Source organism: Brassica rapa, chromosome A04 (assembly GCF_000309985.2).
Source record: "Brassica rapa cultivar Chiifu-401-42 chromosome A04, CAAS_Brap_v3.01, whole genome shotgun sequence".
NCBI classification, from domain to species: Eukaryota; Viridiplantae; Streptophyta; class Magnoliopsida; order Brassicales; family Brassicaceae; genus Brassica; species Brassica rapa.
In genome coordinates this window covers 3,379,348-3,394,748 of record NC_024798.2, presented here as the reverse complement: position 1 = coordinate 3,394,748, position 15,401 = coordinate 3,379,348, and the positions used below count along the sequence as shown (strand labels likewise).

Here is a 15,401-nt window from a genome sequence, read left to right as displayed (position 1 = left end):
ATCATCATTATCTAAAAAGATTCTAGATTATGTTATTTCTAAAATATTATGAAAATCAATTTCACACATTAAGATAATTTCAGAAAAAAGTTGGCAAAGAATTTGAAATATTTATAATGTTAATTTCTAAGTGATTTTTTCGCTCTTACGTTAAAATTTAGAGAGTTTAAAATTTTTATTACCCTTAATAAATAATTAGATTATATTTTTAATATATAATTAGCCATATATTAAAAACACATTGCATTAATTTGATGATCATCATTATCTAAAAATTATATATAATGTTATTTTAAGAATATTATGACAACCAAAATCATCATTGTGATAATTTTTGAAAAATGGCAAAGAATTTGAAAATATTTATAATGTTATTTGCGAAGTGATTTTTTCGCTTCCATGTAGATCTGCTCAATCTGGACTTCGGTACGGTTTCGGTTTGTTTTTTTTGGTTTTTGTGATATTTTGATTTATGAAAATTAGCTACCATATTGGAACAATATCTAATTTGGTTTGGTTTAGGTTTATATACCATCGGTTTTTGGTATATTCGGTTTTATACTAAAAAGTCATATCTATATTTATCTTTTATAACAAATTTTAGATTATATGAATATAAATCAGAGTGTATTAAAACATAAATATATATTCCTTAGTCTAACTTTCAAATATAATATTTTCTGTTTCTTTAAATATTAAAATAATAGTAAGAAAATAATAATATCATAAAACTATTATATAATTTTATTTTATCACAAGGAGTTATCAATAGAATATATTTTATTTAATTTGATGAAAATTAAAAAATAACCATTTTAAATTAAAACTAAATAAAAAATTTATTAAAATTATTGTTTTGATTATTAATTTCATATTAATAAAGTAAGTTATGTGTAAATTATTTATATTATAATAAAATTTACATATAAGTATACTAGAATTTTAATTAATCGTTTTCTTTGGTTTATTCGGTTTGATCGGTTTATATACCAAATCATATCCATATATTGCGGTTTCTTAAAAGTAATTTTCATTCGGTTTATTTGGTACTACCAAACTCAAACCACTTTATCTATTTTGGTTCGATTCGGTTTTAATATGTCGATTTTACCGGATTGGACATCCTTACTCTCACGTTAAAAGTTAGAGCGTTTAAATTTTTCTTACCCTTAATAAATTATTAATTACTCATAAATTTAAAATGGAGTTCATTAATTTGATAACCATCATTATCTAAATATATTATATATTATGTTATCCATAAATATTTTACATCATAATATTTTTAAAATAAATAAAAATCCTTGTATATAATTGTATCTATATGTGAATGTTTTCAAGATATTTTATTAAAATAAAAAAGTCTATATAAAAATTTAATATTTAATTAATTTTTATATTTCAAAAGCATGAATGTTTTTTATTCTAGTGGTTTTTAAGTTTATAATATCTCTATTTACATTTTTTTTGAAAAATTATTAATCCCGCAAGTGCAGGCAAAACACCTAGTGATCATAAAATCATATGAATATGATGTCATGTTTTTAGATATTCATATTAAATATATATATATGTATATATCTATTTTAATATAGTTTAAATTAAAATATATACCTTATAAAATTATATAAATATGTTAATTTCGAAATTTGGATTGAAAAAATATTGAAAACTTAATATTTTAATTTTGAAATTTACATTGAAAAATCTCACATTGAAATTTTTTTGATTAATTGTTTAAATTTTTGTTTACAGAATACAGATATTAATAAAATAATATAAATAGAAAATTCCAATAATAAATATTTATATTAAAATATATAATGTTAATTTCGCACAGGTCGCAGATCTTAATATAGTATCCTACTATATAAAAGGAGCTATTTTGGAGACTTCTAAGATGTGCCACATAGGCAGAAAATTCCTAGCCAATCAATCTACCAGTTCATCTCAGACTGGACTGATATCCATGTCAATTATGAAGCCCAAACAATTTATTTGAATCCCAGTTAATACTGAAGTCAGCCCAATATCCATTTACGGTATATGATACCAAGAAACTAAAAAACTCATTCTATTTTATGAAATTACATGCTTTTGTTTAGTCTTTCGTCACAGTGACCGGAGGCATGTTGAATCACAAAGCTTCTCACGCATCCCACTATTATGCTATTTCAATTGAGGTTCTTAGTGTTGTTTTAACTTATATTTAAAAATAATTTTTATTAAATGTTATAGATTTTATTATTATCTTAATAAAATTTAATATTGATTTGATATATATTATATCAAATTGTATAAAACTAATAAAAATGATATAAAATTGTATAATTATCAAACATTTGGCCTAAACAATATTTTTAAAATTTTGTAGATATATAAGAAACTAAATATCATATGATTAGATATTTAGATGTTTAAAAATTGCATATTTTAAAAAGCTTTAGTAATACAAATTGTATAATTATATAAAAATAATAATATTACTAAATCTGGAATGTTATATATGAATATATATTTATTTTATAGATGATGCATAAGATATTACCAACATTAAATAAAATTATCCGTCTCATGTTTATTTTTTTAATTGTAGAGATGACATGTAAAAAAATGCCCAAAATGACCCTAATATCCTCGATATATAGAAAATATAAAAATTTGAAATATAATACAATAATTATTTGTAGATCCAAACTGGTACGTTTAACTTTATGAGACAAGGAGACGTCTAATTTCAGGGAGTTAAATCCCATATCTACCAGAAAAAACCAAATCGTAATCATCACAAGTATCATTCTACGGTTACATGAAGGTAATAAACTAAACATAAAGTTTATGTCAAACTAAATGCTTACAAATATTTCACTTTTTCAGGGAAACTATCACTCATAACCACACATGGATCGCGCTTCTACTTTGACAACGATATTGATATCATACAACGCTTCCAAAAGAGGAATAAATTGCTATCCTAAACCTCATAGCAAACGACACCAGTCAACTTTTTTAAAATTTACGTTACAACTTTCTACGTCAATTAAATAGGCACACTCAAATATTATTTTCTCTTACGAATATTAAATTCATCAACATAATTTATTATTCAAACTTACTTTAGTTTATAAAAAAAATGATCACCGCTTCCAACGTCTTCGCATTATAAAAGAAACAAAACTTAACTTACACTTTCAGAAACATCAAAACTCTCAATTTTAATTAAACTGTTCTTTAATTAAATATGTAATCCGCGCGAAACGCGGACACGGGCTCTAGTATCATAATAAAAGAGTGACACAAAATACTTGTGAGCCAAACACTTCTACCTTTATACTCCCTATATGGTTAGATAAATGCCAAGCCAACATTATTACTGTAACGTTTTTTTTGTGTCCGTCTGTTGCAACCATATTAGGTATAGAAGGACAAAAAACAAATAAAATAAAACTGAATAAACATCTCAACATTACTAATATTTGATGATAAATCTTTTTCTCTTTTTTTGACTAAATCTTTTATTTTCTAGGTGCAAGTTTTGATGATAAATATATCAAGAAAAGATAATGACCAACTTTGATTAAAAATGTACGTTTATGATACTTCATTGGTAGTTGTATAGTAGATGAGATGAATCACTTGTTGTCCAAAAAAAAAAGATGAGATGAATCACTACAGTTTGTAAACATTTTAACAATCTTATCGTAAGTCAAATCTTCTTAAGGTATGATTCTAAATTCAAAGTAATACAATTCTATATATCCAAGCGAAGAATCAACATATTAAGTAAGCATTTTCTCAATCTGATCATAATTTAATCTTGTAAAGATATGATTCTAAGTTCTAAATATAGCTCATACAAACCAAAACAATGAAGGAAAAATTGTTTTTTTAGGCCATAAAATGGTAAATATGTTCCATTAGGTTAATTCTTATTTGTACAATTTTTGCCTCTAATGTACTTTAGTATTTTCGAAAATAAATCAAATAAATAATTTTACAAACTAAAAAAATTAAAAAAATAGTAACTACTGATGAAATATCCATATGAACTCAATGGTATTTTTCTAGTTCTAAAAATATTAAATCATAATTTCAAATTTTATTCTGCATAAAATAAAATTGACATTCTACGAAGTAGAAAATGAAATCCATTTTTTTCATTGAATCTACTATGTTTAGAATATGTGATATACGTAAATAATAGTACTTAAAAATATTTAGAATACACATTCCACGCTTAACATATCATTCTAAAATCTGTAAAAATCGGAATCTACAGATTACTATAAACTTAAAATCTGAAGAAATCGAAATCTATACATTACTATAAATCTAAAAAACTTGTAGAAAACGAGTTCTACATATTTAGTGTAAATCTAAGACCTGTAAAAATTAAAATCTACACATTACTATAAATCTAAAAACCTGCAGAGACTGTATCCTACGGATAAGAATAATCAGTTTCAAAAAATATGGAAAAAATATATTTGGAAATATTCAGTTTCCATATATAAAAAATCAATTTTCAGAAGAAAAAAAAATCGTGGGACATAAAGGGTAGGTTTAGTTTTTAATTTTTTTTTAATGTTTTCTTTTATTATTTTTAATGTTTTCTTTTATTTTAAATACTTAATTATTTATTATATTTTAATATTTACAATTATTTGATTAATTGTAATCTTGAATTTATAATTGAATTTAAAGATATTATTACATTTTTAAAAATAATTAGTCTAATAAAACATAAAGTATGTGAAAGTAGTCAAATGGGACATAGTTATCATTTTTAGCCTAAAACACACAATTTTCCCAGCAATGAATCGGTAAAAAGTTGATAAACCATTTTTCCAATCTGATCGTTCTTAAGGTATATGATTCTGCTAAATTATCACTATGATCATGCAAATCTATAGAAAAAACTTTCGGATATTTTTTTCCCCACTAATTTTCTCTCCATTTCATATTTGCAGTAACTAACTTTTTTCGTTACACATTTAATTTTTGGCTTTTATTAATTCAATGATATGACTTTCTCCATGGGCACATAGCCCAAGAAATATGAAACACCACTCCATTAAAAGAGGGGGATAGATGAGGAAGATGGAGAATCAAATAAGACAAATACAAAATAAAAAACTTCCATATCATACAATATAATATTTCCTTTCTCTTTTTGTATTTTCCATTTTCTCTGCGTTTCTAAACTTCTCTTTCCTCTTTTTCTTTTCGTATTTTCCATTTTTTAATCCCTCCTGATTATTTTCCTCTCTGTTTTGTTTTTCCCGGGAAACAGAAGGAAAATTCCATCTTTTTTGTTTATTTTCCCGGAAGGAGAGATTTTGTGAATACCCATCTTGAGCTAAAGAAGATTATATATAAACCCATCTTAAAAAGATACCTCTTTTCGGGTTTTGAGAATCACCACTCATCTCCCCTGTTTAGCTTTGCCGAAACTTTCTGGCAATTAAGCTAACGGCAAAGTTGTTTTTTTTTTATCTCTGTTGCACATGGTTATGTAATTCAATAGGGGAATGAATCAAAAGGTTCATGCTTTCACTAGATTCTAAAGCTAGGGTTGTTTGGGAACCTACCTACATTAGCCTTTGAGATTGGGTTTTTTATGTCTAGCCATGGAGTCTTCAAGAGATGCTATGAAAGGCTGTGACTATTCACTTGATGCATATTCTTCAGACCCTTTGACTAGAACGGTTGAAAGTGAGAACATGTTGTTGTTACGAGGCTCTTATGATTCATCTTCGAATGAATGTGCTGCTTTACTTGAGGATCATACTTCCCAAGGGAAGACAGTGAAAGATCTTCACTTGGAGCTTGAAGAAGAGAGAAACGCAGCTGCATCAGCAGCTAATGAGACTATGTCGATGATACTGAGGCTGCAGAGAGAGAAAGCTGAGATACAGATGGAAGCTAGGCAGTTCAAAGCGTTTGCCGAGGAGACAATGATGCATGAACAAGAAAAAGTATCGGCTTTGGAGGAGTTGGTGTATGAGAAAGAGCAAGCTATTGAGGCCTTGTCTTATGAGGTTGAAGCTTACAAGGATAAGTTGATGAGCTATGGGGTAACTGAAGCAGAGATGCTTGGTTTTGGTAGAGACTTTGTTGATGATTACCCATGTGAATACACTTCTTTGAGATGTAGTGTGGAGGATGAAAACCTGAGTGAATCAGATGGTGATGTTGAGGTTGTGGAGAAGGTGATGGTTGGTCAGTCTCCAAGATGGTCATATTATGATCCAAACTCGCCTTTGGGAACTGCTAAAGAAGTAAAGGGGACGTTTTACACAGACTCTCCTATGTCTACTAGTAATGCCAGAGTTTATACCATTGACTCAGTTCATGTGGGAGATTCTGAAGTTAAGATCGACGACGAGTCTAGTAAGATGAGCAAGGGAACGTTGGATGGTGATCACTGGAAGTCTCTGACTCAGCAAGGAGTTAAGGAGCCAGATATTGAGAAGCTATACACAAGGCTTCAAGCACTTGAGGCTGATAGGGAGTCATTGAGACAGGTCATTGTATCGATGCGGACTGACCAAGCTCAGCTGGTGTTGCTGAAAGAGATCGCACAGCATTTATCAAAGGAAACTGTCGTCACAAGGCGAAACCCGGTTAGCAAAATGCCATTTTTGAAAGCATTCTCTGTTGGAACGGTCTTCAAGGTAAAACAATCAATAATCTCTCACATGTTGCATATTGCTTTCTGAAACTATGTGTAAGCCTCAGTTTTGGTCTCTCTTCGTTCTTGTGTTTCAGTGGATTGTGTCTTTCGTTGCTTGGAGAAGGAAAGCAAAGCCAAACAAGTAAGTAGATTAACGAGTACAAACACTTGTTTTCTTGTTATACTGCTTTCTGATGGGATTCAATAACAAAATTGCAATGCAGCAGGTATGCGTACCATCTGCCAGCAAACAATATGGGGATGCTTATGATTCTGGGCGAGGGATGTCCAACTAGAAGATGGAATTGCTTAACAAGCTCATATGTCTAGACATTTATTAGTTTTTCTCTCCTGGTATAGCTAGTGCAAATTGAATGTACATTTTTTCTTTATTGCAAGACATCAAATCAAACATGTATGGATGGTTCTGATTCTTGTTGAATACTAAAGTTAATTGTAACATGTTTTTGGATAATAACAAGATCATAACATAAGTCACTCTATTATGCATGAATAATATCAGGACTCAAACCAAAAGGTTTCTCATACACTTGCATCAAATATGTTTCAGGATATGTCCAGCCAAATAGCACAGTTGATAATTTGACTTTGGGGTCATACATATAAGAACGATGAGAACATGAAAGAGAGGATTCGAAGCAAATACAGATCTCACGAGGGAGACAGTGAAACAGTGTAAGAGTTGTTGCAATACTTTAAGTTCTTTAGATGGCCTGATCGAAGCTGAGGGCAGATTACTGTTCCAGGAATGTCAGACCCAACATCATTTGTTTCTCCTGTGCCTTCAGTGGCTGCAGACTCAGGCTCCGTTTTATCAGGGATTTGTGGTAGACCCATGTTTAAGCTAACCGAGTTTGGCTCGGTCACAAAGCTGAATTCAATTCACAGAAACGTCAGCATTTTCTAGCAAAGACTTCAATTTTTCGTTTAGAAGAGAAGAGAATTTGCATGGACGAACCTGGCTTCAAAGTTTTGTCCATTAGCAATCACGTGTGCACAAATATTGCTAATAATCCATGGCGGAAGACATTCACCCTTAGTCTCGACCATATAGCAACTTGTAGATTCTGCTGTTACCATCTCTTTGCAGTCGATCTAGAGATCAAAGAATAAGTATTCTGAAAATGTCAAGAGACATCATAGATTACAGAACAAAGTGTAAGTGCAAGAAAATATACCTTAGGAGAAAACATTGCAGCATTCTGAAACGGTACAGGTGAATATAATACAGGAACATCTGCGGTGAGAAGAAAACTCAAAGAAGACCTACGCATGATTGAAAAACAATGGGTACATTATACACCACCAAGATGTGTCCGATATATAACTTATTTTCCCAAAAAGTGAAAAGTGTTCACACGCACCTATAATTTAGCAGAAGATCATACAATCCATGTACGCTCTCATTTCCGTCAAAAGCCAAGAAAGATTCTGGAGTGTTATCTATGTTTGAGGCGGAACGCAAACGACGAGTCTGCATCTGTTAACAGGAGGAGTCAGAAAAAATACTCTATTACTCTCCCATTTACAGTTGCTGGTGCTTCACATTGTTCATAACAGCCAATATTCATATACACAGAATGATAGTTCCTAAATAGATAGTTGAAGGTGCACAAACCTGGCCAAGGTTATGATTCTCTATCTCTGAAAGTTCAGCAAGATCTTCAACAGTGGTCTCTTCCATTTTAGTTTTGCAAAGAGGCATAGTGTAGCATATGTCCTGTGAACACATATTCAGATCATATTAGTAAAGAACTGATGTACGCACAAGGTTTGCATAATAGATAAGAAAAAGACAATAGATAATCTAATAGTTCTATCTTGGTGTTTTAATTATAGATTAAACATACTGTACTCCACCGTTGATGTAAGAGCCTAAAATGTTCAAGGTATTCCTAATGAGGTTGCAGAAAAATACAGCAATACGACATTATTGTTCAACTGAGCACTGGTGAGCTCAGAGCAGTGGAGCAACATCAGGTAACATGTTTTCAAATTCTATCATTTGTAAACCGAGAAAATGACTTCAAAATACTGCAAACTTCACAGTTATTTCCTACAACCTAAGAGAAGCATCCTGGCTTTACTTAAATTTCATTAAAGTCCTATCAAAGAAGCAGTCCAGTCAATCAATGAATTTGTACAGATTCCAAAACTTAAAACAAAAAATACATAACAGATAAGAATGCTGCAGCTTAGTTTGAAAGCCTCAAGGAAAGCAAAACACAAATGAAGCAAAAGGCTTAAGGAGTATATCTTACAAGGTCTTTAAGCATGGCTCTCAATCTTCTAGTTGACTGAGTGATATAGGCATTGCATGAGCGTTTGACACCTCCTGGTTCACAGCTTCCAGTGAACATTACCACAAACTGTGAAGTACAAACTACAATCCAAATAATTTACAACTAAATTTAGTTTCATTTCAATAGTATGGCATACATATCATTTACAATAAGAGAGATGGAACATGAGAAAGAAGCTGTGCATGAAATTCACATTTTAAGAACTCTAAAGGTGTACGTGATTGATGCATCTTTGCCAAGAAGGAAAAGTAACAGCAAGGTGTAGCCAATTTTTCAAAATGAAAGTGCAAGTGGAAATATAGAATAGAAGGTTCTGTCTTTGAGGAAAAAAAACTTCCAAGTATATGCATCTGTATGAAAATATGTAAGCACTACACGATTCCAGTGCTATTGCCGTTATCATCATTAAACTAGTGTCATACCCGCAAGAAAAAGCAGATCCAAATCAGGCACATACGACGGGCTTACCATAAAATATTTTGCAGAAATTCTTCCGGAACTTAAAATATAGACTTCGAAAAGCATCTTCCCATGCCAATTGTCGCTGTTGTAGGAAATCACCTTCGCCTACAACAGAAAAATGAAGATCTCTTTATCAAATTTAGAAGGAAGATGAGTGAAAGAAGGCATAGCTCTTGTACTCTCATTAACAAACCTCTGCCTGGTCCAGAATTTATATATGCTGAAATCATAGAAGATGGCAAGGTAGACTGGGGGTAAACCCATGAGTGCAGTGACATGGAATTTAACACCTGGCAAACCACATCTGAGCCAGAACCACTACTGTTATCTTCGTTTAACTGTGGCATACCATTGTAAGCGCTACTCATGATTGACCTATGTAACCTAGAACAACAATAGAATGGAAAATAACTGACTGATTCAAACTTAATATTTCATGCACTTTATATCAGAAATGGCTTAACTAACCAATTTAATGGAGAGGAGGAAACAAGTCGAACATAAGTCTTCATGGAAAGATCCAGAGGAACCTCTCGCCCAGAAACGTGAAACTCAGGCACGAAATTTCCACGTAATGAAGCAGTATCAGATTTATCACTTATGTCACCAGGATAAATAGGCAATTGTACGGAAGTGGCAAGTCCTTTCAGTGCTTTGGTCTGATGAATGATAACATCAGTGTCCATCTCAAACTATAAAAAAAAATACCAAGTGAAGCATACCATATCAATATCTGGCAAGCAGGATAACTCTTCACCCCTTGTTGAAAGTTCCGTGACACTGCGAAAAATGCTCTGGCTGCATCTCTCATTTGCTTGACGAGCTTTGGCGTTAGTATCATCAGAAACTCCAGTAGAAGCATTTTTGTCCTCACTGCTAAGACATTAAAGCATTAGCATAAGCTAAAGCACAGTAGTAAATCAGCTTACTCCGAACAGAAATTGTTCGAGGCATTTTACCGAGTAAGTTGTTGTCTTTTGATGGCAACAACATTTGAGAGTAAAGAAACATTGAAGAGGTTGCTGGACTGTTCTTTCACACCATTTTCCTGTTGTGCGGACAAATGAATTATAAATCATCTTGTACCTAAGTTCTTCTATCAAAGCTAAAAGGAACCAATAATGAGAGAGGTGGTAAACCTTAGAGTTTTCTTTGCCAGATGGCATCCAAGGCCGAGCCTTTTTGACAGGATATAGCTCATTCATACGCATATCAATGTACTTGGGATTCTTAAGCCCATTTCCCTTCTCAGTACTACAGCCAAGATAGTCTAGTTAGAGAAACAAAACAAGTTCAATAACGATAAGTTTTTTTTTAAAAAACCTTTGGCAAGGACGCAATGCGTCAAAAGACTCTTTAACTTGGTCCACAAAACAAGTCCGCTTCAATTGTTCTCCCTGTATAGTGAGTGAGAAAAGATTAGCCTCTATAAAAGATAACAAAGGAAGCAAAAACTTACTCTTAGTTCCGCGGGGGTCTTGCGCTTAGCTTTGGAGACCCCATTCATTTGAAGAGAAGCACCAGGAGCAACGACTTTCGTCATTTCCAGAATCTGGTGTTCGTTTGATTGATCACAAAGTCAACAAAATTAGATCAGTAAATCACAAAGTCATCCTCACAAACCCTAAATTGAAAAACCCTATGAACCCTAGAAGCTAGTGAATAGTACCGATCGAAATTACAAACATGAATCGGAGATACAAGATCAGAAACACACTCACCACGCTCGATGATTAATGTCTTTCAAACATCGAGACCCAGCGGCGTGGCGAAAGAGATAATCGATGAGGAGCTCGTGGTGGTGGTGGTGTGAGTGAGTTTCCACGGCCTTTAGGTTTTTTCTTTAATTATTTTAATAATTTTGGGGGAAAGTGAAGTGGGAGGGAAGAGGAAGGCGCGTGAAAATTGGATACCCTTTTTTTGAAAACATTCGGATCCAAATGTTTTCGGATTCCCTCCTCTTAACAATACACCTAACGCCGTTAACGGAAGACGGTACTCAACTTTTATCACCGTTAATAGTAGACTTCAGCATTTTATCCGGACCCGAAAAATATCGGTTCGGGTAGGAACCGAACCGATCATTTTATTATATTGTGGAAGATCCGCGGGTCTTAGATCCGACCTTATCCGAATCCGAGATTTAATGGGATACCCAAAATACTCAAAACTTCTAGTATACATTAGATATATATATATGGGTGTTTCAATATATTTTTGATATTACGGATACTTTTCAAAGTTTCGGATTTGAATTTTTGGGTATAGTTTTGGATTTCAGTAAAATTTTAGATATTTTTAAAAATATAATTCGGAGAACCAGATAAAAATTTGGGTATTTTTCATATCTTCGGATCAGATTTTGGGTAAAATTTTAGATATTTTTCAATATTTTAAATAATTTCATTTTTTGTGTGTTTTGGATTTTTTTTTGGACCGGATCGGACATGATCCAAACCGAACTCGACCCGGAATCAAACTGACAAATTCTAATTATCCTATTGGGCCCAACTATTTAAGATCCGAACTGACCTGGACCCGAATAAACCTTAACTGAATCCAGATCCGAGAGGACCTTAGCCGAATCCGAACCGGCAAATTATAATCACTCTATTAAATCTAAATATTTAAGACCCGAATATTGGAATATTTAAGACCCAAAATGACAAATTGTAATTACTCTATTGGATCTAAATACTAAGACCCGACAATGCCAAGCCCTAGTGAATAGTTTGAATTTCGGTTTAACAATCGGTCTAGTTTAATACGGTTTTGGTTTGGGATCAAATACTAATCAAGATTCCAAATCACTTGAACAACACACTCCTAACATCATTAAATTTCGGCAAATCAAATGTTTTGTCACGAAAAGAGGAAGATCTCAACAATTACATCACAAACAAGAAGTCTGGTGTCTCCAGAAAATACAGATTATTCTCTCAAACTATTACACAGCCCAACTCCCTCTCTACCTAAAAGATCACAAACACCCAAGCAAGATCCCATTGAGAGCCACTTCATTGTTTACTTCTCTTCTTGATGACTGCTAATTGTGTTCACCTGAAACCCAAACAACCAAAAATAATTGAACTCAAACTAGAAAAACATACAATTAATCTACTATGTCAATATGTCTTACCCTCTACATATGTTTAAACCTAAGCTACTAACAACACATCAACCTCCAAACCAGTGGAATATATATATAGTAAGCATTAAAGCATGAACCAGCGGAAGCAGTACAGAACAAGTTTAATCACAGAGAAGATAGTGAAGCAGATCTACCTGAACCATGCCTGAACCAAAACTACATCTAAGCAGGAAGAGATACCGCTGCTTCCTCCTCGCCTAAAGACACAACATAAGGCTTAACTTTGAATGTTTCAGTAATGGTAAAGCTAAGCTCGTAATTCACAGTCTTCGTCCCAAAGATGTTGAACTTTCCTGCGCTCTTGTAAGCCACATCGGCATCAGCACCCTTCCTGAAAACTACTCTAGCCCGGTTCTTCTCCTCGTCAACCTCAGTCTGTGAATCCCTTATCGGTCCAAAATGCCTGAACATTTTACTGAGGCTCTTCTCAGAAGGTATTGTATCCGTTTCAGAAAAGTACATTATAAGCTCAGCTGGTGCATTCTCATCAAAGTCCGCCGGTTTGTCTGAAGCTGAAGGGAGAGGATAACTGATCTGAGACTGTCTTCTTCTGTAGGGACGACGAGTCCTTTTGACCTGAGCAGGTTTCAGCTCAACAGGCACAACTTGATAGTTTTCTTTTTCTGTAGCAGCTGGCGTTTGCTCTTCGCCACCGTTATGGATCACCCTGTCAGTCCAGTACGTGTCGCCCATTTCCTCAAACTCAAATGCTTCGGTTCCTCCTGCTGCGCTCGAATTGGATGGTCTGCCTCTTTTACTGCTTGCCTTCTCTGGAACAAACTGCTGCGAAGCCGATGAGTTTCGGAAATCTAAGAAAAAGCCAGTAGCAAGTTCAGACACAGGGTTCTCTTTGACAGGGTCTGTTGCTGCAGAGTGAAGCTGGGATACAAAGCTCTCAACAGAAAGAGTCTCATCACCAAGGTTACTACTACCCTTGAGAACTGAAGGAGATCCTGCCATCTGACTAGCAGCTCTGGCTATGCATGCACCGATCTTAAAGGAGGGCCTTTGTTCACTCAAGACATCAGCCTTTCGTTTCACACCATTGGTCTTGATATCAGAATCAGTTCCAGCTTCAGCAAAATCAAAGTCGTCAGGATTTTCTTCCATTACTGTATCTTCCTCCTGTTGGTTTTGATCGATACTTGGAGCTTCATGAGTAGTGTCATCTTCCTCCCTCTTTGTATCTTGTTTATCCTTCTCGTCTTGGTTTGCATCAGAAGCTTCTTCTGGACACCCTGTAGCAACATGTGCTTCATTGGATTCATTTTCAACACCTTCAGCATGTGAGCTTACTTTATCACCATCCTCCTCGGTGGCAACTTCCTCTGCGGTGAGAGTAGCTTTCTTATCCTCTTTCAAAGATGATAGATTCCCAGATTCAGTTTTCAGGTCTTGTACATTTCCTGACCAAGAGGATACACCACTGAAATCAATAAAGTTGGTAATATCAGACCGTGGATCAAAAAGACCGTTCTGATCCAACTGTTCAACTTCACCTGGAGCAGCATCTTCACTGGAACTCTTTGGATTTGCTGCCATATCAGCATTATCTTTCCTTTCATCAACTTCCATTCCCTTGACTACATTGCTGTCAGCTTCAGCGATTGGAACATCTTGGGATGGTACCATACTTGCTTCATTGCCAGTATCATCCAAAACAACCTTCTCCAGCGTTTCCTCTACAGTATAATCGACATCCATGGCTTCTCCATTTTCTTCACCACATGTTTCAGCAGCAGGGTTTGTTTCCTGAGTAGACTCCTCTGGAACTTGCACAGATTCTGAATCCTTACCATTGTTGGTCTCAGATCCAACATTCTCTTCATTCGCCTGTTTGCTATCAACATCCACGTTGGCATCATCTGATTCCTTCTCTTGGCCAGCAACAGAAAGCGTCTCACCATCCACCACTGAGCTTTGTTGGGGCCTCTCAGTTTGAACATTTTGTTCAGCTACATGGTTTGCCTCCTCGTCAATCACTTCATTCCCCTCTTCACCTGCACTTTCATGACTTCCACCACCATTCACCGGCTTCACATCAGCATCTCTCTCAGTTTCAGGCTCACTGAAAGCATCAGTCTTTACAACATCATCAGATTCAGAGCTAACACCCTTAGTAACAGAACCAACACCTGAGCCAGAAACATCTTCGACGCATGGCTCCTCCGCCGGAACATCAACTTCACCATCTAGGGTTTCAGGCTTAGAAGCTAACCCTAGTTCCTTACCAGTTTCCTCCAAGGGCGCTTTGCAATCACCAATTGACGCACTTTCTTCTCTCTGTTCCTCCATGGTTGTACCTGGTTTGGAGCTTAAACACTCACTACATAGATGGATCTCATATAACGAAAAGACGATCCTTTTAACAGAAATAAGGAAAAATTGCAGATTGCAAGTGAGATTAACAACGGGAAAGCTGAAAGGGATCGATGGGTTTACCTTTTTTAGATCAAAGGTGAAGCCTTTGGGCCTCTCTCAGTTACAGAGACGAGTGTCGAGAAGAAAGATGAGCAAGCGAGTTTTGGAGAGAGAGAGAAGAGACCTTGATCTTTTTTCGGGATAGTGCCTTCAATTCTTTCCTATTTATTTTTTAAGTCCTTATTGTTTTTCAGTTTTAGGATCAAACTTTTCGAAGTTACTAAAAGAACCTTTGTTGATTTCCATATTTGTGCATTTTGAGTATAGCAAAGGTGCGTTTGCGAATACAAAGATTTTTATGTTTTGGTTGCTGATTATAGAGTTTACTTTGCGAGAATGATTGTTTTATAAAGGGTGAACGATCTAT

At 34.2% G+C, this 15,401-nt stretch overlaps 4 protein-coding genes across 8 annotated transcripts in view; 1 reads left to right on the top strand and 3 right to left on the bottom strand.

Moving 5' to 3' along the window:
* Window positions 1-15,401, bottom strand: part of LOC103863213 — a 743,758-nt gene that overhangs the window by 28,471 nt on the left and 699,886 nt on the right. The window lies entirely within an intron of this gene.
* LOC103863209 (myosin-binding protein 7) lies at window positions 5,183-7,151 on the top strand. Of its 2 annotated transcripts, none has more exons than XM_009140969.3 (3): window positions 5,183-6,677; window positions 6,772-6,818; window positions 6,901-7,151. In XM_009140969.3, the coding sequence occupies exons 1-3, from the start codon at window positions 5,631-5,633 to the stop codon at window positions 7,004-7,006; spliced, it is 1,200 nt and encodes a 399-aa protein (XP_009139217.1). In that variant the 5' UTR covers window positions 5,183-5,630; the 3' UTR covers window positions 7,007-7,151. The 2 variants fall into 2 exon arrangements, with proteins under 2 accessions (XP_009139217.1, XP_009139218.1); XM_009140970.3 differs by having other exon boundaries at window positions 5,187-6,677; window positions 6,904-7,151.
* On the bottom strand, window positions 7,159-11,409 carry LOC103863208 (protein downstream neighbor of son homolog). 2 transcript variants are annotated; one of them, XM_009140968.3, is made up of 15 exons: window positions 11,184-11,409; window positions 10,922-11,014; window positions 10,786-10,859; window positions 10,602-10,716; window positions 10,422-10,510; window positions 10,185-10,335; window positions 9,931-10,121; window positions 9,656-9,846; window positions 9,469-9,567; window positions 8,959-9,080; window positions 8,316-8,417; window positions 8,062-8,177; window positions 7,876-7,963; window positions 7,656-7,792; window positions 7,159-7,568 (listed from the first exon to the last, which is right to left on the bottom strand). In XM_009140968.3, the coding sequence occupies exons 2-15, from the start codon at window positions 11,003-11,005 to the stop codon at window positions 7,349-7,351; spliced, it is 1,779 nt and encodes a 592-aa protein (XP_009139216.1). In that variant the 5' UTR covers window positions 11,006-11,014; window positions 11,184-11,409; the 3' UTR covers window positions 7,159-7,348. The 2 variants fall into 2 exon arrangements, with proteins under 2 accessions (XP_009139216.1, XP_018514165.1); XM_018658649.2 differs by having other exon boundaries at window positions 10,922-11,029; window positions 11,184-11,355.
* LOC103863207 lies at window positions 12,270-15,199 on the bottom strand. Of its 3 annotated transcripts, XM_033290627.1 has the most exons (4): window positions 15,056-15,199; window positions 14,113-14,916; window positions 12,748-14,019; window positions 12,270-12,522 (listed from the first exon to the last, which is right to left on the bottom strand). In XM_033290627.1, exons 2-3 carry the CDS (start codon window positions 14,906-14,908, stop codon window positions 12,776-12,778), a joined length of 2,040 nt encoding a protein of 679 aa, XP_033146518.1. In that variant the 5' UTR covers window positions 14,909-14,916; window positions 15,056-15,199; the 3' UTR covers window positions 12,270-12,522; window positions 12,748-12,775. The 3 variants fall into 3 exon arrangements, with proteins under 3 accessions (XP_033146518.1, XP_033146517.1, XP_009139214.2); XM_009140966.3 differs by having other exon boundaries at window positions 12,274-12,522; window positions 12,748-14,916; XM_033290626.1 differs by lacking the exon at window positions 15,056-15,199 and having other exon boundaries at window positions 12,748-15,047.

Coding starts and splice junctions, on each gene's coding strand:
- LOC103863208 (XM_009140968.3), bottom strand. CDS start 11,005: ATGACGAAAGTCGTTGCTCCTGGTGCTTCTCTTCAAATGAATGGGGTC. Junction 7,793..7,875: donor CTGCAATGTTTTCTCCTAAG/GTATATTTTCTT, acceptor TTTGATCTCTAG/ATCGACTGCAAAGAGATGGT. Junction 7,569..7,655: donor GGACAAAACTTTGAAGCCAG/GTTCGTCCATGC, acceptor AATTGAATTCAG/CTTTGTGACCGAGCCAAACT.
- LOC103863209 (XM_009140969.3), top strand. CDS start 5,631: ATGGAGTCTTCAAGAGATGCTATGAAAGGCTGTGACTATTCACTTGAT. Junction 6,678..6,771: donor CTGTTGGAACGGTCTTCAAG/GTAAAACAATCA, acceptor CTTGTGTTTCAG/TGGATTGTGTCTTTCGTTGC. Junction 6,819..6,900: donor AGGAAAGCAAAGCCAAACAA/GTAAGTAGATTA, acceptor ATTGCAATGCAG/CAGGTATGCGTACCATCTGC.
- LOC103863207 (XM_009140966.3), bottom strand. CDS start 14,908: ATGGAGGAACAGAGAGAAGAAAGTGCGTCAATTGGTGATTGCAAAGCG.